Source organism: Malus domestica, chromosome 17 (assembly GCF_042453785.1).
Source record: "Malus domestica chromosome 17, GDT2T_hap1".
NCBI lineage: Eukaryota > Viridiplantae > Streptophyta > Magnoliopsida > Rosales > Rosaceae > Malus > Malus domestica.
The window spans coordinates 14,785,705-14,812,255 of record NC_091677.1 but is presented as its reverse complement, the minus strand read 5'-3'; the positions used below and the strand labels follow the sequence as shown (position 1 = coordinate 14,812,255).

The 26,551-nt window shown below is 36.3% G+C and overlaps 1 protein-coding gene and 1 non-coding gene across 3 annotated transcripts; one reads left to right on the top strand and one right to left on the bottom strand.

Moving 5' to 3' along the window:
* Positions 1-808: 808 nt before the first annotated feature.
* Positions 809-4,613, bottom strand: LOC103403108 (ubiquitin-conjugating enzyme E2 34-like). 2 transcript variants are annotated; one of them, XM_008341932.4, is made up of 10 exons: positions 4,336-4,613; positions 3,762-3,893; positions 3,323-3,377; positions 2,975-3,013; positions 2,794-2,857; positions 2,592-2,653; positions 2,472-2,511; positions 2,299-2,326; positions 1,783-1,874; positions 809-1,345 (listed from the first exon to the last, which is right to left on the bottom strand). In XM_008341932.4, exons 2-10 carry the CDS (start codon positions 3,816-3,818, stop codon positions 1,081-1,083), a joined length of 702 nt encoding a protein of 233 aa, XP_008340154.3. In that variant the 5' UTR covers positions 3,819-3,893; positions 4,336-4,613; the 3' UTR covers positions 809-1,080. The 2 variants fall into 2 exon arrangements, with proteins under 2 accessions (XP_008340154.3, XP_070673666.1); XM_070817565.1 differs by having other exon boundaries at positions 3,762-3,823; positions 4,337-4,476.
* Positions 4,614-16,163: 11,550 nt separating this feature from the next.
* Positions 16,164-16,865, top strand: LOC114822755 (uncharacterized). Its single transcript, XR_011577686.1, has 2 exons — positions 16,164-16,453; positions 16,587-16,865. It is a non-coding gene; the product is annotated as an uncharacterized protein (transcript).
* The last annotated feature ends 9,686 nt before the right edge of the window (positions 16,866-26,551 follow it).

Here is a 26,551-nt window from a genome sequence, read left to right as displayed (position 1 = left end):
TTGTTTCCACGCTTGGGATAAAAATTGCTCAACCCACCCTTAAATTGATCCTCCACCCTATTACGAACCTTTTGAAACACCAACTTTTTCGATGCATCAAAGTCTGCCTTTAGGCCTAAATACTTACCAAACCCCTGTTGATACTTAATATTCATCATTGCCATCATCTTCTCTTTAATATGTTGAGGTCATTTAGGGCTCCTCCAAGTTAATTGATTGCCCTGATCCACACGCATATCATTAACATTACTTGCCTCCTCTGTTGCACAGCAAAACAAAACTGAGTCATCCGCAAAAAGAAGGTGAGATATAGGAGTAGCATTCTCCGCAACCACAATTCCATGAAGAAAAAAAAGTATGAATTAAGGCTGATCTAATTCGAGAATAATTTGATGCAACTTAATACAACATACATATTAGTTGTGTAACAATAATAAATAATTGCGTAAAAAAAAGAGTAAATTGTAGCTTTGACCCCTTAACTTTAAGTCAATTGTAGCTTTGGTTCCTGAACTAAAATTCCATTAGACTTCATATTTCTAAAATTCCATTAGACTTAATAAATATGAAGCATCAGTCCTTTTGTTCTAACACCGTAAAATTTTCCGTTTGAGGTGCTTACATGGCTGGCAAATGGGGCCCACAAGTACAGTAATATGGTTCTCAAAACCCAGAACAAATAGATCCAAATACGTTTTAATGCTGATCCAATCCAAATCCGATTCATTTTCCAAATCTACTTATCGGTAAACCAAAATCCGAGCTACAAACTTGTGTGAGTGCGCATGAATGAGAGTAGCAACCAAAAGACCGAACCGAAACTCCACTGAACTGAAGTTGAAATAACATCACAATCATGTCATGTTTGAACACTGGGAGGCAAACAAGGACCAAACATTGACATAGAAGGAAAAACATCAGCCAACACATTCAACTGACCTTAAGTATCAACCTCCTATACAAAATTATATTAGATACAGAGATAAAACCCTAAAACGAGTACTTTAAACAAGTCCCTCGACTCGCAACAGCTTTTATGTCCACGTACCCCAATAAATTTTCTACTCGGGATGTAAGATGTTAAAGTTGAAGTAGCGGCAGCGCCATTACAACACCAAAGACCGAAATGAGCAAAACCATCATCCACGTTGGGACTGACTGCCTTTTCTTATTCCCCGCCTCCTTTAAGGCATCCACTCTTTTCATACCTCCTGTTGAATCATCAACCTTTTTCAACAAGGGCCTCGAGTTTTCTTGAGATGGATTGGACGACACCTGCTCTGGAGTAAGCTGCTGCTGGTTATACTTCTCCACATACTCGGGAAAGATTTTCTGGAATGTCACACTGTTTCAACAGAAAATTGTCAGACAGTACACTAAAGATTGAAAGAGAATCAGATACAAGCGGGGTGAAACACAAGGGTTCCATGATCAGCAACACCCTTGGTGGTTCTGAACAATGTTCTTTACTATGAAAAAAAAATCTGATGAGGTCTACTTGGGACGATCTATACATTGTACACAAACACTAGTTGTCTGAGCCAACTGATTTGACACCTAGTATTCTCAACTCACCTAATTCAAGCAAATTTTGAACAGAAGTACAAACAACACAATTGGCAAGTGGCATTAACCAATGCAAATGCAGATGGATATAAAACAGGCATGGGCCACTCAACCACAAATATATTCGAACGTTATTTTACTTTAGCCCTCAGTGTGGCTTAAATAATCTGAAAATAGAGAATATAAAACAAGCTGTAGCTGATCCAGTGAACTTACTTCTTAGAGTTAAATGCAAGAGAAGCTTTTGCCAGACGTTTCTTCTCAGCAACAGTAGTGTTCACACTGCCAGTAGTAGGACTGGTGTCCATCTGCGTGAAAAAAGGATATATCGAAGGATTAGAGATGCTTTAAAAATAACAAAATGATGTGACATTTCCAACCAAAGTAACTATTAAATCTAAGAAAATTGGATTTTAAAATAATTAAATAAACCATGTTCAACATAAAATGATTTGCTTGAACTACTGAATACAGCAGGAAGGCCATAAATTAGCACATTCATTTTACTAATGATACGGCTACCTGTACTTCCAAACAAGTTAAGATTCTACTAGGATAGCATCAATAAGTTAGTACAACTTTCATTAAGCAACTTATTCATTAGGAGAATCTGATGGCACATTAAAAACAAAGTTCCCGTTACCCCACATAAAAAAAAAAAAAAAACGAAAAGGAACAAGAAGAAGAAGGCGAAAAATAAATTAGCATGTCAAAGAGCCATAAGGGACTCACCATAAATGAAAGAAGCCCTGTGAGTATGCTGCATATTTGAAGAATGGATGTTAGTGAAATTACAACTTACCACAAGTATTATATATGTAATTGCGAATTGCTAACAAAGAGAAAGCGTACAAAAACATGTAACATAACAAAACAAGCTTCTAATAAACCCAGATGTGTCTAACCTTGACACGGACCACATTGGATTCCAACTTTCAGGATGAACTGCAAATGTACCACATGAAGTCCCATTACTAGAAACACATAAAAAATATTCTCTTCTAAAAGAACCACACAAAACTTACAATCACTCATAGATAAACAAATTTTCTTTTGAGTCATGAATCTTCCATTTGGGGTAGTCATGCTGCAGACAGCAAGGAAAGCGTAAAACGCAATTAGAATCAACAATATAAACTTATAAAGTAAACAACTGCAGGACGAAATATGTCACAAATATTCACAAATAACATTTCTGGAGAAGTTTGGCATCCAAAAAGTAGATACCTGATTCCTGGCGGTTTAAATGGGTACTCTGGAGGAAACTTGATCTTTCCATAGTAATATCCACCTATAACGAGTAGAGAAAATTCAAAAAATACGCAAGCATTGATATCATAAATTATTTATGCTAAGAACCCAAAACAACATATCAAAATACAATGGCAGTGGGGAGTTAAAGACAAACCTGCAAAAGGTGTTCCTTCACTTCCCTCCAAAACGTAGTCTGAAGCATCAGAAATAAGCAATAAGCATTAAAATCCTGAACTAAAAAGAAACAAGTTACACTATCATATAGATACCCTACCAACGCAGGTAGAAATACTATAGAAGCAAAGGATTATGGAAAGGAGTTAATTAGACAGCAAACAGGCTTTCCATGTTTCACTTAGCATTCTGCACTTCCGGAAATTACAACACGCCTATGAGTATGGTGGTACATTAACCTCTCATGGCGGTAGTCACTCATGAACTTGCCATAACCAATAAAAAGATAAAATACCCAAAAGTATGAAAACTGCGTAAATAAACTTACGCCATTCAAGAATATCGTTTGGGTGAGGACGAGCCACAATATGAGAAACTGGTTCCTACACATCCGAAAATAAAACTTTTAACAGCACCCAGAGTAAAATAATAAAGTTCCAAGATAGCAAAAAGGAGACATCATTTCTTTAACTAATGCACGTATATTTGTTACAGTTATCAAATTTAGCAAAAAAAACAACATTAATCAATCTGTTCAATAATGCAACAAAACATGGAGAGAAGCCAAAACCCTTAACACAATACGATCCAGAAACTAACCATATACTGACATTGCAGTGAAACATCAAAATTTATACCCCGGTCAAAAAAAAGCTAGATAAAACCACAAAGAACATATGAAAGAGAACAGAAGATAAAATTCAGTGCAATGAACAGAATACAAATGAAAGCTGAAAACAAGTTCAGATGAACAAAAGAAGTTGTACCTTGCAGAGTGCTCTATATTCTTTCTGGAGGCGCTTGATACATGATTTCTCCGCCATCTCACGGAAAACGTAATAACTAAAGCACTATTCAGTACTTAGCTCCTTTGGTTCCAAATAATTAGTACCAGTCCTCTGATAAAATAAAAGAAAGTAACACAGATAGTTAGATTCTTGTAAAATAATCAAACACTACATATTAAACTAACAATGTATTATATTAGAACAATTCCCAGAAAGAAAAACACATTAAAAATTACTGAATCAGTTAAATAAACAAGTCTGTTAATTCAATTTCAAGATTCATTTCCAATTTAGGGTTTTAAACAAAAATCCCAACAAAAAATTCGCCAACTTCAATTGCAATTTCACCCTCTACTAGTCAAATTACACGAACAACGAACCTAACCCTAATTTCAACTGCCAAAACTTCAAACCTTCAAATTAAATCAAACAAAAAATTATGCGTTTAAAATTCGAAAAATCGAAAATTACATACTAAAAAGAAAAAGAAAAATAAACAGCATAATTGAAGAACACAGATCGGAATCAGAAGGGACCAAAATTTGGGGCAAACCTGAGGAGATCGGCGATTGGGGGATAAGCAGGAGACCTCGATCGCACGTCCAATGACAATTGCTGCTTGAGATTTTACGAATTGCAGCTGAGAGAAGCCGACCTACGACGTCGTATCCAGCGGTTTCCCAGTTAAAATGGTGTTTTTCGAAGTCCTTGTTTGTTGAGTCTGTCCCCGCAGTGACAACTCCTACCCTTTGATAGGCTATATATATATAGCATAGGGACCACAACTCTTCCGATCAAGATCAAATGACTACTATATCCCGGATCCTCCCTACAGCGAATGAGGTCGGTTGGTTGCTTTATAAGGGTATTTTTGTAAATGAATGTGATGCGTGCGATTTTTTTGATTGGGTTTTTCATTTTTTTTGGTGATTTTTTATTTTTTGTTAAAGAAACTACAGTTCGATGGAATTTAACAGTTGGTATGTTTACGCAAATTTTAATGTTATATTGTTACGTAATATTATAATGGTCTTTTATAATGCATTAATAATGTTATAACAAAAGTACGTCACTATATTGGAACTAGCCACAAAAATTCAATATGTTATCACTATCATTTATATGAATCAAACATGAGAGACATTTGTTAATGACAAGTTTATTCAAGACGAACTAGGAGACATGTTTATTTAATACGAACTAGGAGAATGACACATGTGATGCATATGGTGGGGTTAAAATTAGGGGTGGGCAAACGGGTCCTGGACCCGCGGGTCGGGACGGGTCCAAGCGGATCGGGGCGGGTACGGGGCGGGTCTAAATATTTTGGAGAAGAAATGGGGCGGGGCGGGGCAGGGTGGAGGAAATGACGGGGCGGGGCAGGTCTAAAAATCAGGAAAAACGGGGGCTCGGCCCAAACCGTTTCTACCGTTGGATTATTGGATTGGATTTAATCACACCTCCACTTCACCGTTTGATTGGATCTTTTCTGAGTCAGACTTCTCTCTTGTCTCTCCCATTCATTCACGAAAGCCATCACAATTCACCGACTCAACACGAAAGCCTTGAGATTGTCAAACAAAATTCATCACCATCTCATCTTCTTCCAATTCACTGTCTTCGATTCCCCCTGTCCGTCTTCCAACTCTTCAATCAAAATCAAAATTCATCACCATCTCATCTTCTTCCAAATTGAAATCGAGATTGTCGAACTCTACAGTCCCAAGCAAAGAGGATGAAGATCCTTAACATCAGCGCCTCGAGATTGTCAAACACCACCATCGTCAGCGCCAAGCAAATTGAAATCGACCACTATGCCCTTTGTTCTTAGTCTTCCAGTGTCTCATCTCAGATCTTAATTTTCTGCAAGATTTGGCATCTAGCCCATCTAGGTTTTCATTAATCTGCAGGTATGGTGGGAAATCTGAGATGGGTTTTTTTTTTTGAATTTGTTGTGGAGTTTAGACTTTCGAGCATCTGGGTTTTCATTGAAAATGCCCTTTGTTTTTTTTGTTTTTGTTTTTTGTTTTTTGTTTTTTGTTTTTTGTTTTTTGTTGTGGGTTCTAAGAGAATTTGGGTTTTCATTGAACATACCCTTTGTATTTTATGAATTCGTTTGTTCTAAGAGCAGTTCGGCTTGAGCCATCTTGATTTTTTAATTAGTGGATAAAACCATTGGGTTTCTTGGCATGGATTATCGTAGTGGATGCTTCATTGTTGTGGATGTACTGTTGGTCTTCAGTACTTTTAGCTTTGAATTGTTTGATTACGGTTGTAATTGTCAAGCCATCGAGCGCTTGATAAATGTTATGTTGCAGATTCAAAACCATGGACGAACAAATTGTTTGATGGCAGCTAGAAATGCATCGTCTCCTCTGATTTTAAAGCCATTGCTGATCCGCCACCGACGAGTATGCAACGTTTGAAGGTTACCCTTAGGACCCGTGGGGACCCGTAGGAATCGGCCCGTTTTAAAAGGGCTGGGTTAGGTCCGGATCCTATTTTGAAAAATCCAAAACCCGCCCCGCCCCGCCCCGTTTTATTTACAAACGGGTCCGGTCCGGTTCCTTTAATTTTGGGCCCGGCCCGGCCCGTGCCCACCCCTAGTTAAAATGGAGTTAACTTAAAGGTATGGTTTGTTTCAAAAAATGTAAAGGTGTGGAACATGAAAAACGCATAGTGTGTTATTTAGTATATTGCCCTTAAAATTCAATTATATTGTATTATTTGTTGCAGTTATATTTAGAATATGAATGTGATTGTGTAAATCCTAGTGTATCTCGGGACATATTTGAATAGTCCCTTTAGTATTTATTATTCTATTAGAGTTGTAATTCTATAAGGGTAAAGATTTAACATATCGTACTACTATAAATAAAGGCACAATCAGGTGATACAACACGCACCTTATAATTAAAATCTCTCTTTTCTCAATTACTGTCAGCCCTCTCCCTCTCTAGTCCTAAATACAGTTCAATCAAATAGGCTTACAATACGTTATCAATATACTCTTGCCAGAAGTTAAGGAACTGAAGGATCCTAGGAGGAGGTTTTTTCCCACAAAATTCAAAGGCTTTTATTTATTTTCTTCTGCTAATCAGGTACGCTTAAAATAAAGTAAGATATTTGAAACGTCAATGAAGCATGAAAACATTCCTCATGATTCATGAACCCCTATATTTATATTTTCCTTATATATATATATATATATATATATATATATATATATATATATATATATATATATCTTCTATACATATATAAAGCCAATGAAAAAGGTGAATAGTGATTTTAATGTCACCAACAACAAAAATATTTGGACAAAAATGCTCCCAAGACAAAAAACTTCAAAGGCATCCCAAAACAATGCAACAAATAAGGCAGGAGCATTTTTGTCATTTTAACAGTATTTTTTTAATAATTAATTTTTTTTTGTGGTTTGTTTTTTTTTTTTATTTTGAAAAAAAAAAATTAGTGTCTCACAATAGGCTAGCAATAATGTGATTCAATTGCTTTATTTTTAAACACGTTCAAAACATCTTAAGAGGCGTGTAATGTCGGTTATAAAAAAGGTCATTCGCATGCGGATAATAATGTGATTAAATTAGTTGTCAAATGATATATTTTTTTTAACAAATGATATTATTTACACTAAGGGAGATGGGTGAGTGTAAGATCCCACATCGTCCAGAGGAGTGATCATTAATGTATATTCTCATCCCTACCTAGCACGAGGCATTTTGGGAGCTCACTGGCTTCGGGTTCCGTAGGAACTCCGAAGTTAAGCAAGAAGGAGGCCAGAGCACTCCCAGGATGGGTAATCCACTGGGAAGTTGCTCGTGAGTTCCCAAAAACAAAACCATGAAGGCGTAGTCGGGGCCCAAAGTGGACAATATCGTGCTATGGTGGTGAAGTGGTCCCGGGATGTGGTGGACCCGGGCGGGGATGTGACAGTGGACTTAACCTCATAATGGGCTAACAATAATGTGATTCAATCAATTGTTTATTAAATATTTTTATTTTATATTTTAAACACGTTCAAAACTTCTTAAGAGGTATGTAATGCCGGTTATAAAAAAAGTCTTTCGCACGTGGATAATAATGTGATTAAAATAGTTGTCAAATGATTGTTTTTTTTTAACAAATGATATTATCTACATTAAGGGGAATGAGGTGGGTTTAGCTTCACAATGGGCTAGCAATAATGTAATTCAATCAGTTGTTTATTAAATATTATTTTCTTTATTATTAATGTAAATTCTATAGAGACCGATTTTATTATGTGAATTCAGCTATTTTAATTGGTTTATGAGGGGTTTCTTCTAGCATGATCTAAGATTATTCATTTGCTTCAAATATTTGACTTTTCTTTTGTAAATTTACACATATAAATACATTTAAAACGTGTAAGTCGCGTGTACCACGCCGTGACTAAAAAAAATGCCTTCGTCATTTTAATTGTTTTTTTGTGTGTTTTTTTTTAATTAATACCTCACAATAGGCTAGCAATAATGTGATTCAATTTCTCTATTTTAAAATGCGTTGAAAACATCGTAAGAGGCGTGTAATGCCAGTTATAAAAAAGGTCTTTCGTACACAGATAATAATGTGATTAAATTAGTTGTCAAATGATTATTTTTTTAACAAACAATATTATCTACACTAAGGGGAGAAGGGTGGGCTTAATCTCACAATGGGCTAGCAATAATAGTGATTTTGATGTCACCAAGCTTCAACAAAAATATTTGGACAAAAATTGACACACTCCGACTGAGATCAAGGCATGCTGGCTATTACGTGAGAGTGACGTAGCCATGTGCACAGTGCGGAAACAATAATGATAAGAAATATACGAATAATTAAAAACCAAATTACTAGAGTGCACTAATAAATAAGAAGTGATAGGAGTTAGTTACAACAGTAAACACTCCTACTCAGAGCATAAGTCTAGGTGCAGTCCAGTAGGATAAGTATTAGTTATACAGTACCAGGAATGTCCTACTATTATTTAGATAGGTCAGAACTGCCGACGTCCTCAAGCCACCAACAACAAGCTTACTTAAAACCTGGAGGGGCGCAAAACAGAAAACGTGAGTGGGCAAAAACAAATGTTTTACAAAATCATTTCATTTATCAACATAACTAACTCCTCGCTGTAAAACATGTATAATTTTTTCCCAGAATCAAGACATAAGCATATACATACATACATACATATATATATATATATATGAAATCATATCAATTCAATTCATGATACACATAATCATTTTCATATGTATGTCATGCCAAGATATAATAGAGTAAACAATGACCTATACGGCAACATACTGCACAAGAGTCAGAACCAAACAAACAGGTCTATACGACAATAATGGGTGTAATACAATCATGCTCAATTCTACTCTCACATAATAGCTAGGCGATAAATCGCTAGTCACCTATGAGTCGAACCATAAATAAGGTTTGTACGACAAGACTGTGCACCTAAATTGGATCCAATATGAGCATATGGTGCGGGTGGTGACATAATAAACAAGCATGTGCCATATCTATGGCTAAATCACAATCACCCTAAGTGCAGTTTTATGAGCTCAACATTATTCAATCACATATCACATCATCGATGATTCATATAACCAAACATAACCAAACATAACTTACCTGGGCTTACCTGAGCGTCCACAACACCACAATTATATATATAAATCATCACATACCAATTCATGTATGAATTATAAACTTATATGCATGGCATTATGGCATAATATCATTTAAACACATATTTCTGGGAAAAATATCAAGTATATAATATATACTGAAAACCAAAAGCCCACTCACTGATAAGTCGAAGGGTCGTAGCCCTCGAGTCACCCTTGGATACGCTCGTCCTCGGGACAAGTCTCACCTATATGCGAATTAACTATAAAAACGTTATTTTAAAGCACATAGGCAAAACTAGCTAATAACTTATCATACATAGCTCAAAATGGGTATATGAATATACCACAGTGACCTACACAACCTCAGGATCATCCCCAAATTTTTAGATAAATTTTTGGAAGCCTCACGCGCCCCCACGCGCCGACAATGGCACGGCTAGACGCTCCCCCACGCGCGGCCATGTGTCAGGCACACTGATGGCGTCAGTTAATGCCGTCAGGAATATTCCATTTAATCCTAACGGTAAACGTCCAAACTAACTGACGGCGTCAGCATATTCTGTCCAAACTGACAGAATATTCTGTCTTCGTCTCCAACGAGTCGCCGGTCGCCGGAAAACTGGGTAAAACTTCAAAACCTTTGTTCTCACTCGATTCTTCACCAAAACTTATGAAATTTGAACCATTGGAAAGCTAACAACATGTAGAATCACGTTATACCATTTTTAAGCCTTGAAATCCACTAGAATTTACCTGAGGAAGCTCGATAATCCGATGAACTTTGAAAAACTTCGATCTCGACCCTCCGACGTCCAAACTCTTCCAATGAACCACCCTGAGCTTCTTTAGGACCTCATAAAGCTCCCTATGAGCTTCAAGTTCCCTGAAACAAGTAGTTTTACGTCCATGTGAACAGTGCATAAAACTTTGTTTCGTGGGTTCTCGAGGTATCAAAAGTATCCTTACCTGAAATGGATATCAATCAACTCATAGCACCACGAGGAACACAATGGTGCACTCAAAACCTTCGATCTGCGAAGTTTGGGGTGTTCTTGCCCTTGTCCGTACTTATAGCTAGGAGAGAGAGACTGAAACCGAGAGAGAGAGAGTACGGGAGAGAAGAGAGAGAAAGGGTAGGGATGTGTGTGTGGTCCCAAAATGCACACCAATCACAACTAAGAGAACACTTAGTTCTAATTGGATCCACTAAAAGAGGAATATAACTAATTGGTCCAAAATCTTAAGTTTAAACCACAACATCCCATAATAATTCTCAACGTCCAAGGATATTTAGGTAATTTCACACCGTCGATAACATAATTAACGTACATCTCCGGGACGGGCTGTGACAAAAATGCCCCCAAGACAAAAAACTGTAAAGGCATCCCAAAATAATGCATCAAATAAGGCAGGGGCCTTTTCATCATTTTAACAGTATTTTTTAAATAATTAATTTTATGCTTGTTTAAAAAAAAAAAATTTAGTACCTCACAATCGTTGTTCTAAAAATCCTTGCCTACACCCCGACTAGGCGCTAGACGGCTGGTCACCGCCACGATTAATGCCTAGGCGTTTGAAAATTAAGAAAGGGCGCCTAGACTTGCTGAGGTGCCAGCCTAGACCGCCTAAGCACCCGTCTAGCCCGCCCAGACGCGCCTAGGCACCTGCCTAAGTTGTGACTCACATAGATAGAAAATAAATAAATTTCATTTTGCATATTATTTTTTTCAATAAATTGTAAGAGACTTGTTGAATACTTAAATGAACACACATTATATGTTTGTTCCCCATATTTTCATTATGTTCCAATACTTCATAATATATATGTCATTCTATTTTGTAGTTTATATATATTTTAAGTACAAACAAACACTTATTTACGCAAAATATAATAAATTTACTTAAATCCACCTAGTCCACCTAGACCCCCGCCTAGGCGCTTAGGCGCTAGACCCCAGCTTGCTGCCTGATTAGTGCGTAACGTCTTTTAGAACACAATAGGCTAGCAATAATGTGATTCAATTTCTCTATTTTTAAACATGTTCAAAACATCTTAAGAGGCGTGCAATGATAGTTATAAAAAAGGTCTTTCGCACGCGGATAATAATATGATTAAATTAGTTGTCAAATGATTGTTACAAAGGTGAATAGTGCTTTTGGTGTCACCAAGCTTCAAAAAATATTTGGACAAAAATGCCCCCAAGACAAAAAACTTCAAAGGCATCCCAAAATAATGTATTAAATAAGACAGAGACATTTTCATAATTTTAATAGTGTTTTTTTAATAATTAATTTTTTTGTGCTTTAAAAAAAAAATAGTACATCATAATAGGCTAGCAATAATGTGATTCAATTTTTCTATTTTAAGCACGTTTAAAACATCTTAAGAGGCGTGTAATGCCAGTTATAAAAAAAAAGGTATTTCGCACGTGAATAATAATATGATTAAATTAGTTGTCAAATGATTTTTTTTTAACAAATGATATTATCTACACTAAGGGAGAGAGGGTGAGCTTAACCTCACAATGAGCTAGCAATAATGTGATTCAATCAGTTGTTTATTAAATATTATTTTCTGTGATTAAATTAGTTATCAAATGATTGTTTTTATTTTATTTTTAACAAATGATATTATCTATAATAAGGAGGAAGGGGTGAGCTTAGTCTCACAATGGGCTAACAATAATGTGATTCTATCAATTGCTTATTAAATATTATTTTCTCTATTCTTAACGTAAATTCTATAGAGACTGATTTTATTATGTGAATTCAACTGCTTTAATTAGTTTATTCTTCTGATTATTCATTTACTTCAAATATTTGACTTTCCTTTTGTCAATTTACGCATATAAATACATTTAAAACGTGTAAGTCATGCGTAGCACGCCGTGATCCAAAAAATGTCTTCTGCACGCGCGTGAGCGTGTGCATGAAGGCTAGTATGTATGTATGTATGTGTGTGTGTGTGTGTGTGTGTGTGTATACATACACATATACTTTTCATGCATTACGCAATTATTTTTTTTCTATGTGGAATTTGTGAGTCAAAGCATATAAATAAATTAGAAGCAACTTAGGGTTCTTAAAACCCTAGAAAAGTCGAAAAAAAGAAAAATCTAGGAACTATGCAGCATGGCTGCTGCTCGCCACCGCTAGGCACCATCGCCAACCACTGTAGCTGGCCTGCAGCCCATCCATGTGGAGCAAACATGGGAACGTCGTCGTTTGAAGCCCTAGACCACACGACAACAGCTCTTTGGGCTTTGCTACTCAAGCCAAACAACCCAGGCCCTAGGCCTCATAGGGTAATCACGGACCTAAAGCCTCTAGCCAAACTGAGAAGGCCTGAATGCTTTCTTAGCCTTGTCTTGCTCGTTCCTGGCTCAACTTCATCAACCTAGAGCTGCTAGGCTTTTCATGTCCCATGCTCAGGCCTACTTGCAGCAGCTTGTTGTTGCTAGGCAGAAGCTTATGCTTCTAGGCTTCACTTTCCCTAACCCAAAAAAGTAGACCCCAGCCTTGGTTGGGCTTCCCTACACCAACTCGCAGGCCAGTACATGATGGGCCTACACCTATGCCCTGTTTTTTGCCCAAAACAGTAGCACTTCCTGTTGGACTTACACATACCATATAGCCCAGAGGCTTGCCCACTGGCCTGTAGCCGTGCTGCAAGGCCTATCCTCGCACCGCCGTCAACCTTTTTTTTTTTTTTGTGCTAGGTCGCGTTCTCTTTTTCAACCCAATGTCAATTTCTGGCATTCCCGCATTATAAGTCATACCCAAATATTATTTGGGGTACTTTGGCCTATCACCAATTGAAGCTAATATGACCCGTCTGTCATTATTTTGCTTCCACACCCCCGTTTGGTCCCGATCTATTGAATTAATTAAAAGTGACTCGCAGTTCATTAATCTGATAATTAATCCAAAATTATTGACTTGAAGATCACTTTTGGACATTAACGATTCAATAATTTATTTTTCTACTTTGAACCATTGACATCATTTCATAGTCTAGAAGTTCTCACACTTGAGTTCCCTAAGCAACTCAAATCCACTACACTTAAAATCAGCATATTGCATTCTGTGTTCTTGCATGAACATCTCCTTTATGAACTAATCGTTCATAAAACTAAATTGAACTTGTAATTTCATATTTAGTGCCTTTGAAACCCGAAGTTTCATTCAAAACTTACCACATGAAACCTGTAGCTTTCATGCTTAAATTAAACCAATACATGTCTACAGAACCCAAATGTTCTACGATGTATGTCTATGGATTACCATATGACTAACTACGTTTTGTTGTACCCTCCGTTTTAGGGATATGTCGAACTTGAACAAGCTTGATTTAACCGCTTTGGAAGTATTTGAAAGAAACTACATGAAATGGGTTCAAGACGTGAAACTCTACCTTACTGCAAAGGGTACTAGAGCCACCATTGAGGAACCTACCTACGACAACCCGTCTACGAAACTGAGAGAGCTATTGCAATGAACTTCATTCGAAGACACATCAATGATGCACTGCAGACTGAGTACCTTGTTGAGGAGGATCTACGCACCCTCTGGCTTGCTCTGGCTGATCGTTTTAATCACCAGAAAGGCATTTACTTGCATGAAGCATGACTAGCAGCATTTACGCTTCCAAGAATTGAAGTTCGTGAATGAATACAACTCTGAAGTTTGTAGAATCCGATCATTGTTTAAGTTCTGTAAAGATGGCTTAACAGATGCAAATCTCCTAGAGAAGACCTATTCGACCTTCCATGCCACCAATATTGTCCTGCAACAATAATATAGGGCACAAAAGTTCACCAAATTTTCGAATTTGATTTCTGTTTTATTTCTCACTAAAAAGCAGAACTAGCTTTTGATGAGAAATCATCAAGCTCGACCCACTGGCTCGAACACTTCGCTTGAAGCACATGCGACCAATTCCAGCAGCCACAGATGACGTCGTGGCTATGGTAATGGGTGACAAACCCACCCTCAGGCCCAAGGTCAACAAGATCCTCTCCGGATCCTTTTTTGGTGAGGATCCATAAATTGTGTCTGTTCATCGTACATCGTGTGGTAAGTTTTTGTCAGGTCCTGTTTGTATTTAATTTTAAATAAAAATATGGGTTCTTTAGATTTAAATCCTTGCAATTCTTAAACTCTAGACAAAAACCCACATATATTATAACTTCTAAATAAAACCCAAATTTTAAATATGATGTCATGTTGGATAAAAGATGTCCATGAATTTGAGTTTATTTACAAAATCATGCCACCAAATCTCTTATACGTTTCTTTTAGACATTTAATTTGTTTAATATATTTTTAATTTTGTGTGAACTCCTCCAATCCAAAACCTAATTAGATCAAATATATACGGACATATATTCTACATTTATGTATACTAATACCATAAAAAGAAGTAGGTAAATTAATTTTGTTACAAATTTAAAAAGTAGGCACATTAATTTTCAGTAATTATACAATAGGTAAATTATTTTCGTAAAATTTAACAATAGATATTGTTTTGAAAAAATTAATTTTCATAGTAGGTAAACTATTTTCTTGTAATTATACTGTAGGTATAAAATTAAACAATAGATATTGTTTTCATAAAATTAATTTTCATAGTAGGTGAATTATTTTCATAAAATTAAGCAATAGATATTGTTGAAAATAAACACTAAATTAGGTATATTCAAATTGAAATTTATTGTCAAAACTAAAAAAGTTTCCAAATTAATTCCTCCATCTAGAACCATATTTCATGGCTACAAGACCTCACCAAATTCAATGCACGTGATCAATTAAAACAAAATTACAAGAACTTTCCATACTTGCTTAGATGGGGGTATATTAGGGATCCAAAAATTATAAAAACAGACACACAAACTTAATTTGGTAAGTTGCTTAGTTGGATCCTAATCATTGGGTTTTATTCGGATAAATATTATATGATGGGCTAGAGGCTAGAAAAAATGAGTTTGGAGGGGGAAAGTTAAATTTTCAGTAAAAATATTTAAAATAATTTTTGACCGCTCGATGTACAATGAACGGATATAATTTACAGATCTCCGAGAGCTTCATAAAGAGGATCCGAAAGGTGCCAGCTTTGCATGGTTTATGAACTATGCTTTTATAAGTGTCAACCATGCATAGCTCAAGAAGGTGCAGATTGAGACGCTTCAATCCCACAGCTGTGTGTATGCCACCTACTACCAACTGCTACACTCTCTAGTCAGCTTCTACCATATTGTTTAAACACTTCAGATCCAACACTGTCCTAATTCTAGTACCACTGCCTTATCACTATTAACATAATAACCACTCTTTTGGCTTCCCAAAACACAATTAATATTACTATCAATATCAAAATCATGTGCCTCATCACATGACCCCAATTACCAAAAACAAATACATCATCTTTTTTCAACAAAATCTGCAGCATTCATCAGTCAAAGTTTGAGCACATGATCCCACTCGTATCAGATCCCAAATGAGAATTTTTTGAGAAACGATAAATACAAATTTTTTTATTTTTCTACATACTCATGTTCAATTATGTTTGTTATTTTTGTGTAATTTATTCAATTCAATAGTCAAAAATAAAAAAAGTGTGAGTGATAGGTTTTTTTTTTCAACTTTTTTTCCAAACAAAATTTGGTATAAATTAAACATTTGTTGTCCCATCTAATCATAAGCTTCTTCCAAAATATCCATCTTCACTTCACTCACTCTAAAAGTTATCAAAAATATGAAGAGTTGGTCTAGAATTCTGGCTGCTTTGGCTCTTGCAATTTCCATGGTATTTTCGACGTGGCCTAATGTTGCAACAGCAGAAGCACGTCCATTGGCTTCTGATTCGGCAGCTGCATCAGAAGCAGATTTTTCAACTTCATCACAAGGTCTTAAAGATTTGGAGGCAGACAAGAAGAAGAACCCTAATAAGCAAATTGGCTCAAGCTTTAGAAGGATTCCTCCAAGCACTCCAAATCCCACACAGAACAAGTAAAGTAAAACTACTTACTACTGCTTTCAGCGTTTTCATGCCTCTCTCTCTCTCTCTCTCTCTCTCTCTCTCTCTCCCCACTATTTGAAGATTTCCCGTAATTGACCTCAACTGCCATGTTTTTGTTGCCAGGTCTAAACCTCCGTGAGATTGTTGAAAGAGGGAGAGTACAGAAGAATAATAGTATGCAGCTAGCTTCCTTTTTTGTCATTCATTTCTAGACTACTTGAAATGCAAGTACAATTTTGCTACCTGAGGTTTTGTTAGCTCTAACTTTTGAGTGTAAATTTGTAGTCTGTTTTTAATGTATATATAGAATAAGAACTCTATATTTATGGTTACAAAAAGGGAACTTTTATATATACCCTTAGCAATCTCGAATTGAAGAGTATGATCAACATCAAACGTTTTCTCCTCAAACTGGATTTTGCACTAAGATGGGTGTCTTACGTGAAGCGAATTTATATCGCGATAATAATTTTCTCATACTTTGACCAACCTAATAAGATTAAGTTGTTTTACATAGAATCAAGAATTTTATTGGTATAAAGTATAAAATAAATGATTTCAAACCTTTGGTTCAATATGGTATGTACTCGGTTTTTCTGCTCAAATATTGCGTACTCACATGGTCTATTTTCTTACCATCTTACATTTGATTTGTCACTTACTTTTTAAGTTATAAAGCCGGTAAGAAATATAACAGTTGGATCGGCATAGCAACGCTCATTTTTATAACTAATCCAATAAAATTGGGGGAAATACACAGTATTACAAGATCCAAACTTGATGTTCTCATCTTCATCCAAATGAGTATCAGTACAGTAAGCTTCCTAGCAGCTGTTCAAAACCCCATCTCCACGTTATCAAGAAACCACTACCTAGTGACTCACTAATAGTACTGTTATAACGTGCCCGATCACATGAGCCCTGTTGAAAAATATATCGAAGTTTTATGTGAGACAGAGTTTAGCACATGATCTATTGATATCAGATCCACACAAAAAAAAAAAAAAATCCGTAGTTTTGCAAGAGAAATTTAGGTCTAATAAACGACTACGGAGTCATCATAAACGTCAAGAGTTAACTTTCTTTGTTTCTCTTGAGTGAGAAGTAACAAATAAAAAATCTTGACCGTCACGTGATGAGTAAACTAGGGATTAAAGTACACCGAAAAATACCACAAATAATTCTATCCTGGTGTAGACTTCTGATTGCTTTTGCACTGTCCATGACCATGTCAGCCATCCCTCAAGATTTCCATGCAACTACGAAGACAACAATTCTACTATGCTCAGTGTATAAGATGTACTGGAATTTTTAGCCGTTATAATTTGGAAATGACAGCTGCTATAACTATTCTTCAACACCTCTTGACCAAAACATCAATTAGTTTAGTCGATCATTGTTATATATTTGTAGTGCCACTAACAATTCCCTATATTTTATCTAAAAATATGACCACCAATGAGTAACTGGCCAATAGCCTCCAACTTCCTTCCGGTTTGAGCAATTCAAACTTCTTACGTCTACCAATAATTATATCAGATAGATTTTGTTGACGTGATTCACTAGTTAGTCTTGGAATGTAATTTGGTTTCCTAGATTAGAGAGATTCCTTCCTAGTTTAGGATACATTCTCCTTTATTATTCCTTGTGCCACAACGTGTGGATGTATATATATTGTCTCCATATTGGAGAGAGAATAATCAATTAACCAAAATATACAAACTTTATCTTGGAATCAGAGCCCCTTTTTTTTGGCCTGGTCTCTCTCCAATCCTAGAACTATCTGTACTGCTGCATTCCAAGACAAGGGATAGACCTGCAGAACGTCCAGGAACCAGGAACACAGAAAACCAAAACACAAGCTTGCTGCGATGGCTGGAGAAGGAGCCGTTATCCCACTGGGAAAGAAGGCCGAAGCCGATCCTGGCTTGGCTGCAATAGCAGCCCATTACAATGGGCCAGAAACAATTACCGCAAGACCCAATAGGTCTGGAAATACCACTACCGTGGCAACTGCCCTCTATGAAGGGCTTGGCATTCAAAGCACAGCAGCCCACTATGTGGCCAACAACACCACAACAACAACAACAAAACATTTTCCTACTAAGTGGGGTCGGCTATATGAATCCTGGTACGCCATTGCGCTCGGTTCTGTATCATGTCCTCCGTTAAATCCAAGTACTCTAAGTCTTTTCTTACAGTCTCTTCCAAAGTTTTCCTAGGTCTTCCTCTACCCTTTCGGCCATGGACCTCTATCCCGTAGTTGCATCTTCTAACCGGAGTGTCAGTAAGCCTTCTTTGCACATGTCCAAACCACCGTAACCAATTTTCTCTCATCTTTCCTTCAATTTCGGCTACTCCTACTTTACCTCGGATATCCTCATTCCTAATCTTATCATTTCTCGTGTGCCCACACATCCAACGAAGATCTCCGCTACATCAATTTTATGTACGTATTGATGCTTCATTGCCCAACATTTCGTGTCATACAGCATTGCCGACCTTATTGCCGTTCTGTAAAATTTTCCCTTGAGTTTCAATGGCACACGGCAGTCACACAACACGTCGGATGCACTCTTCCACTTCATTCATCAGCTTGTATTCTATGGTTGAGGTCTCCATCTAATTCTTTGTTCTTTTGCAAGATAGATCCTAGGTAGCGAAAGCGGTCGCTCTTTGGTACTTCCTGATATCCGATCCTTACCCCTAACTCATTTTGGCCTCCATTTGCACTGAACTTGCACTCTATAAATTCTGTCTTTGATCGGCTTAGGCGAAGACCTTTAGATCCCAACACTTCTCTCCAAAGGTTAAGCTTCGCATTTACCCCTTCCTGAGTTTCATCTATAAACACTATATCATCTGCGAAAAGCATACACCAAGGAATATTATTTTGAATATGTCCCGTTAACTCATCCATTACCAATGCAAAAAGGTAAGGACTTAAGGATGAGCCTGATGTAACCCTACAGTGATGGGGAAGCTTTTAGTTTTCCCTTCATGAGTTCTTATGGCAGTCTTTGCTTCATCATACATATCCTTTATAGCTTGGATATAAGCTACTCATACTCATTTCTTCCCTAAAATCTTCCAAAGAATGTTTCTTGGGACCTATCATACGTTTTTTCCAAATTTATAAAGACCATGTGTAAATCCTTTTTCCTATCTCTATATCTTTCCATCAATCTTTGTAAGAGATAGATTGCCTCCATGGTTGAGCGCCTTGGCATGAACCCGAATTGGTTGTCTGAAACCCGTATCTCTTACCTCAATCTATACTCAATGACTTTCTCCCAAAGCTTCATTGTATGACTCATTAGCTTAATACCCCTATAGTTCATGCACCGTGGGCCATAAATTACTTATTGAACTGGAGCAGTCTTTGGATCATGATAATATTGGGTTGCTGCTGGGATTTTCAAATATGATTTCCTCCATTGAATCCAACCCAGGTAATATGAGCATTGACATAATTGCTTCCGTTGATCACGATACAGGTTGGATCATTGATTCATGAGCTACCAGTCATATGCCTTACGATCAAACCCTCTTCAGCTCTATGGTAGCACCACCAAATAATAGCATTATTACAGCAAACGGGGGTATGGCCTCGGTTACAGGGGCGGGCTCTGTAACACTCACTTCTAATCTCCCTTTATATAATTGTTTGCTTGTGCCCTCACTCTCCAACAACTTATTATTTGTGGGCCAAGTCACTGAGCAATTAAACTGTGTTGTGCAAATGTTTCCTACTTTCTGTTTACTTCAGGATATCCAAACTCGGGCTATTATTGAGTGTGGTACTAAGAAGAAGGGGTTGTATTATGTGGATGATGTTGACAGGGACACTACAAAAAAACATGGATTAAGTAACCGAATTTTTTGTGGCGCGTGAAAATTCATCACATATAGGTAAAACAAGTGACGCTTTTTTAAAAATTGTCACTTTAAGATTTTTGCAGGACACCAAAATATTTTGTGTCACTTATACTTTTGGATTCGCCACAAAAAAGTGGGCTGAAAAGTTTACCGCCAAAAGAAATTTTAATAAGTGACGCAATGTTAAATTCATCACATAAGAAAAGGGAAGGCCACCTGGCCATTCCTCACATATAATATTGAATTAAAAATAAAAAATATAGATGCAATTATCAAAACCCCCAAATCACAAAACCTATCCATTTATTCTCATTTCTTCCCAGTCTTCAGCACCCTTTCATCTACTCCTTCACCCTAACTTCGACGACCAACTACTTGGTTGTTGCCAGCGACGGTGACTACCAAGATCAAATTGGAGAAAAAGAAGTTCGATTTTTTCTCAAGTTCTTTCAGTTGAAAACAAGGTACTTTGTTTCTCTATATTTCTTTAATTGTTTTTGGATTTTTGTTTTCTTTAATTGTTCCCCATATTCTGATTTTCTTTCGCTAAAGATCTTATTGCTCGTGAATTGTTCTCTGCTTCAGGGAGAGTTATACTAGCAATGAGTTTTCTATTCCAATCTGGATTCTTCTTTACTCTTTGGAGTCAAAATTTTGGTCTTGGTGGTTGATATATGTTTTTATTTTTCTTAGTCCCCTGACTAAGTGTTATCTTTTTGTTTTTTGTTTTTGTTCAAATGTTGGAAGTCTGTAACCATTAAGATGTGTGTTGTCTTTCTTGAGAGAGGTGTTGCAAGAGTCAAGACTAGGTTTGCCTTGAAAAAGAAGAAACTGCAAGAGAAGTTGCTATGAGAGATGGTTTAATGTCCCAGCTTCAAAAAAGAAGAAACTACAAGAGAAGTTGCTTGTGAGTTTTGAATTTAATTCAATTTATTCATTGTAATTTCAAGCACTCACTTGCATATATTTATGTTTAACAATAGGTATTATTTGTTGTGGACTTATCCCATCCAAAGATTATTGAATATGTTGACAAGAAGATGGCAAAGTTGTACTCTCAGTTTAGGCACCAGTTGCATCTACACTACTTGTCATGTGGAACACCTGCGAGAGGACGAGCTAAGCTTCCAAGTGATATCATATGGAATGAGAGACCAAAGAGTCATTGGGATTGGTTATGTGATAATGTTTACAATACTACACTCTTTTTTGTATGTATTCTATATAATATTTTCTAGTATAAATCCAAGTTAGAAACCAATTCTTTCAACATGAAGACTTCTTGTAGTGTTCTACAAATTCAATTTTTATATTCAGAACCTCTAACCTTTTATGCTTCATTTTCATTTTGGTTGTCATATGCTTAATTTTCCAATGTGAAATTGTGACTTGTTGTGTTCTTCGAACATAGTGTTTCTAGTTATAACTCTTGCATTCTAGCTCTTACCTTATATGCTTCTTCATTTTCATTTTAGTTGTAGGCTGGTTAATCCTTACAAAGTGAAATGCATAGACATTTTTCATGTTCGTTCTTTAAATTCAGTATTTATGGCTAAAATTTCTGCATCTTGGCTTTGTTACTTTTTGTTTCTTATTTTCCCTTTATTTATTGAGATTTTCACTGTCTTGTAGTTGGTGGCTATATTCATCTGATTTGTTCTTATGGAACTCATCTGCTTAGTGTCATTTTGCAGGCCACCGATTAGTGTTTCAACTGTTTATTTTAAATGAATTTTGTTTCTTTGAGTGTGATTAAGATCTCATGTTGTTTGTCTATAACATTTATATTTTGTTGGGATAGGATTTATGTATCTTAGCTTACTTGGCTATACATCCACACTTTTTTACTTGTAATTTTCAAATCTGCTCAAACACCTATTTAATTAGGTTGGAATTAGGAATACGGCAAAGGTAATATAACCTCTGTTTCTGTGGAAATTTTAAGTTTGTTTGAATTTATTTTTTTAGAGATTGATTGAATGTACAAGGGGGGATATATAATGAGGTAGAAGGTTACAAGCAACCCTACCTTGGTAAATCTTACTAACCCGGTAAACCCTAAAGCTATCACTCCTTAAATGAAGGGAGTGCAACAAGTAGCTAGCACACAACTATCAACAAGTCATCTAGATGTCAATCTTCCTCAATTAAGGGATTAGACTTAATAGAGAATCCCATGGAAAGAGGAAACATAAAGTCTGGTAGCATCAGTCACCCCATATCGTCTAATATCCATATGCAACATTAGTCACCCCATATCGTCTAATAATCAGTTAGTATGCAGCACTAGTCACCCCATATGTATGCAACATCAGTCATATGCAGCATCAGTTACCCCATATCATCTAATAATCAGTTAGTATGCAGCATCAGTCATATGCATCATCAGTCATATGTAGCATTAGTTATGCAACATCAGTTATATGCAGCATCAGTCACCCCATATCATCTAATAATTTCGATAGCCATATTTGAAATAAAAATATCCTAACATGCATTAATGAATTTCACCTTGTGGTTAAATTGATTGTTACTTCCTTGGACTTAGGTAATTTTGAGTTAAAATATGAAGTTTGTTGATTGTTACTTCTTGACACTTAGGTAATTTGGAGTTAAAATTTAATGTTTGAAAATGGTTATCATACACTCATTTGACTAAATGTGTTAGCCTAATGCCCTTGGTAGAAGAAAGAGTATCTTCCATTCAATTTCCTTAAGCTTGGTGTTTATATGTTTCTCTCGCCTTAGCTTGTGATGTTTCTAACATTGTTAACCGAGAGAATATAGAAGGTGAGGTAAGATAGCCCTCTAAGGTGAATGAATATGTACAACTGAAATACATAACGTTATATATGACAAGTTTGAGAGCTTGGAACTTTCCAAATTGTACACATGTATAGCTAACTAAATCTTCTTTTGTATGTCATGTACCAAATGTGTAATGTAGGAGCTTTCAAAGCAAAATGCTGATAATAGGAAGAAACAGAAGTGTCACCACAAAGGAGAGGCAAAGCCATTTATCCAACATGCTAGGAAGGCCTAGATGGTAATGAAATTAAATTACTTATTACTCATTATGAAATTTACATATTCTAATGTATGTTTCTGCATTATTGAGCAGAAAGGAAATCCATTTTCTGTGATTGACAATTGGGGGGCTCTCCATAAAGGCAAGAACGATCATGGATAAATGATGTTGCCCGGGACAAATATGAAAGTCTTTCACGAACTTATCATTTGTGTCATTTTAAGGGAGATGGAGATTAGAAAAAAATCCAATTTGACATGATACAACTTAGGAAACACAAATAAAGTGAACATGCAAGATTGAATTGAAAAAAAAACTTAATATAACTAGCAAGAAGTTGAAAGGTTATACCTAGCAGACATTCAAACATAAACTACTTTAAAGGTTATACGTTGTATGTTGCCTAATCCTATGTAAAACACATTGAAGCATAAACTACAAAATCATATGTAAAGACAGTTTATACACAAAGGTTTGCTTCTACATCAGTTCAGGATCACATCCAAAAGTATTTAAGTGATGTTTTCTTAAGCGTATTGTGGCTGATTTGTTTGAAACAAAAGAAACTTATTTGTTTGTATTTTAATATGAAAGGATAACATGAAGAAAAAGAAGGATGAAGTTAGGGAGAAGCTAATCCAAGAAGCGCCTGAGGGTACTATATTCGATTCCATACAAGTACCATTGGAAGATGAATTTGGAATCATGGCTAAGAACCTTGGAAGGAAGGGAAAATCTGTTAACGGTGTAGGTCTTTTCCCTCGTACGGATACCTTTAGTTGTGTTTCTTCTATGGCTTCAAGTTGTGAGTTAACTAACATGAGAGATCAGATCAAGATTCTATCAGATGGTTTCCTCAAATTGCAACAGGAAAATGAACAATTAAGAGCTCGGTTGGATTTACAAAATGATGATGAAACCTTGGCATAAAAAATTAAGGTTTTTTTTGTTGCAAGTCAGGGGCAGACCAGCAACAACTCGAAGGAATCTGATGGTAATAACTCATCTAGTGAAAATGTTTATCTTGAACTGGAAGAACATGACTCGGAAGAAGAATGATTTTGATAGTTATGTCTTTTGTTATTAGTTAAGTATGCAAATGGTAGACCTTTTTGTTAGCACCTCAATGTGTCTTAGACTTTTCTTTTATTAATTAGTACCTTAAACAGTCCATGTATAGGCCTTGGTACCCTTCTTCACAAATTGCTATTATTAAGATAGGTCAACATGGGTTAGATTGATTTTGGGATGTTTATGTTATTTTGTTGGATGTATAGTTGTTGAACATATTCGAACTTATGTGGTTTAATTGTTGATTAATGAAAATGGAAAGTATTACCTTATAATTGTTATGAGTTGCTATTCTAGATTACGAAACACGAATAAGTAATGAATTCCTCAAATATTATTCCTAAATAGTTATTTGATTATAACATATATGACATAAGCCGTTTCACCCATTAAAAGAATATGTGACGATTTCCGCGTCACTTAGTGTAATTATATAATTCTAGGATCATATTGAGTGACCCAAAAAGCATCACTTATAAGTCTGATATGAGACGAAAAACATAGGTCACTGAATTTTGTATTTTATGACGCTAATTTCATCACATATTAGAATAATAAGTGACGGAAGAAGTGTCACGTAAAAGGAAAATATGTGGCGACTCCAATATTCGTCACTTAAACTATCAGTGAAGTTGTACAGGTGACGCTAATTGTGACGCTGAAATTTCGTTACATATAGTCAAATGTGACGATTTTTCATATTTATGTGACGAATGTTGGTCATCACAAAAGCCACGTTTTCTTGTAGTTCGTGTTCATAAATTAAAGTTATAGCAATGGAAGGATGAAGACTGTTCAGTTGTGGCATTGTCGACTTGGTCATGCTTCATTTGGGTATTTGAGAAAATTACTTCCGTCGTTATTTAATAATATTTAAGACTCTTCCGTAAAGTGTAATACTTGCACCTTAGCTACAAGTCACCGTGCTTCTTTTTCTCCAAGTTTAAATAATCCTTTTGAGTTGATTCATTTTGATGTGTGGGGAACATTTCCAGTTACTACTTAGTATGGTATATGTTGGCTTGTGATATTTGTTGATGATTGTACCCGGATGACATGGTTGTATCTTATGAAAAATAAGAGTGATGTGAGCGAACTTTTCAAGACATTCTATTCCATGGTTTTCAACTAATACTCGTTTCCTGTTAAAGTTCTTCGATCTGACAATGGCGGTGAATATGTTAATCAGCATATTTCTCAAATTTTCAAGGAACCCGATATCCTTCATGAAACTACTTGTCCTTAAACTCTAACAAAACGAAGTTGCAGAAAGAAAGAATTGTCACATTCTTGAGACTACCTGAGCACTCTTAATAGGTGCATGTGCACCCAAGGCGTATTGGACAAATACAGTGACATATATTATTTATCTTATGAATCGCATGCCATCTCGAGTTTTCTCTTTCTGAACTCCTTTGGCCGTGCTTGCAGACAATGTTACGCTTCCTTCCATTCCACCTGGAACCACCTTTTTTGGATGTGTATCATACGTCCATCTCCACAAAAACCAACGAAGCAAACTTAATTCGTGTGCAGTTCGGTGTGTTTTCCTTGACTTTAGTCCACAACAAAAAGGCTATTGGTGTTATCATCCGTCTACTCGGCATATGTATGTCACTATGGATGTCACATTCTCAAAAGATGAAATATTTCCCCCCTCCCCAGCTATACTCTTCAGGGGAAGACGACGACATGTGAGTCAGCCAACGAGTAATCCCAAGAAAGCTAATACCTAGCCTTTCTTATTCCCATAACTATGGCTGGTTTGATATGCCAGTTGTACTAACACGTGAAGAGTGCCTAAGTGGGCTGGTTGAAAAAAGCCCAAGTAGGCTAGCTGATAAGCAAATAGAAAGTCCAGAAGGCCAAGTGATTGAAAGGCAAGAATGCCCAGATAGGCTGATTACCGAGAGGACCGAGAAAAGTCCAAGTGGGACAGCAGCGAGAATTGAGATAAGCCTAAGTGGGCCAGCTGATGTTGGCAAGTTGAACAGTCTAAGTGGGTTAGCTGTTACCAAATTGAACAGCCCAAGTAGGCCAGGTGCTGTTGCCGTGTTGAATAGCCCAATGGGCTAGAAATTGAATTCCGCAACAACACCTTGTCTCTCAC